The sequence below is a fragment of the Mandrillus leucophaeus genome, unplaced genomic scaffold (assembly GCF_000951045.1).
Source record: "Mandrillus leucophaeus isolate KB7577 unplaced genomic scaffold, Mleu.le_1.0 Scaffold151, whole genome shotgun sequence".
Lineage (NCBI taxonomy): Eukaryota > Metazoa > Chordata > Mammalia > Primates > Cercopithecidae > Mandrillus > Mandrillus leucophaeus.
The window spans coordinates 1,546,028-1,547,123 of NW_012101488.1; the positions used below are offsets into that span (position 1 = coordinate 1,546,028).

At 55.3% G+C, this 1,096-nt stretch overlaps 1 protein-coding gene across 1 annotated transcript in view; it reads left to right on the plus strand.

The window, feature by feature from the left end:
* GIPR (gastric inhibitory polypeptide receptor) overlaps positions 1 to 1,096 on the plus strand; it is a 32,406-nt gene that overhangs the window by 20,773 nt on the left and 10,537 nt on the right. Inside the window, 1 exon segment of the mRNA XM_011975146.1 lies at positions 758 to 985. Within this exon segment, the coding sequence (XP_011830536.1) occupies positions 758 to 985 (228 nt within the window).

Genomic DNA, 1,096 nt, shown 5'->3' on the forward strand with positions numbered 1-1,096 from the left:
AGAAAGATAAAAAAAAAAAAAAAAAAAAAAAAAGAGGCAGCCATAGGGCAGGAGAGTCCATAATGTGGGTACTGGCAGGAGAGTTCAGTTCTTAGAAGGAGCTGGGGTGACCAGTGACAGAGGTCACATTTTGGGGATCTAGGGGGAACTGATGGCAATGATGGAAGATACCCATTTTTTTTTGTTTTTTGTTTGTTTTGTTTTTCTGAGACGGAGTCTCAAAAAAGAAGCGGATTCTTTTTTTTTTTTTTTTTTTTTTGAGACGGAGTCTCCTTCTGTCGCCCAGGCTGGAGCGCAGTGGGGCAATCTCGGCTCACCGCAACTTCCGCCTCCTGGGTTCAAGCGATTCTACTGCTTCAGCTTCCCAAGTAGCTGGAATTACAGGCGCCTGCCACCACGCCCGGCTAATTTTTGTATTTTTAGTAAAGACGGGGTTTCACCACGTTGGCCAGGCTGGTCTCCAACTCCTGACTTCAGGTGATCCGCCCACCTCGGCCTCCTAAAGTGCTGGGATTATAAGGCGTGAGCCACCGTGCCCAACCAGATACCAATTGTTAAGGGGTTCAGAGTGGGAGAGTCCATATAGGGAAAGGGAATAGGGTGAGAGAAACCAATCACAGATACCATTCACTGGGGACACAGAGTGGAAGCACCTTTGATGGCAAGAGATGGGGTGGAAGGGCGATCAAGGTTGGGGGAGGTTCGGAGACACCCAGGCAGCGCTGACTACCTCTCTACCTGTCTGGCCACTCCCTAGGCCCTCGCTGCCTGCCGCATGGCCCAGATCGTGACCCAGTACTGCGTGGGTGCCAACTACACGTGGCTGCTGGTGGAGGGCGTCTACTTGCACAGTCTCCTGGTGCTCGTGGGAGGCTCCGAGGAGGGCCACTTCCGCTACTACCTGCTCCTCGGCTGGGGTGAGCCCCGATCCCGTCCCCCGCCCAACCCAGCGCGCCTCTCCTTGGCTCCCCCAACTGCCCTGCTGGTTGGCCTCTGGGGGTCTCCTCCCGTCTCTAGGCTTCTGCCTCCCCCACCCCGACAGAGGAATTCCGCGGGTCTTGGGCCTGGCGGGGCCCGTGAGCGCGCTGACAGCTGC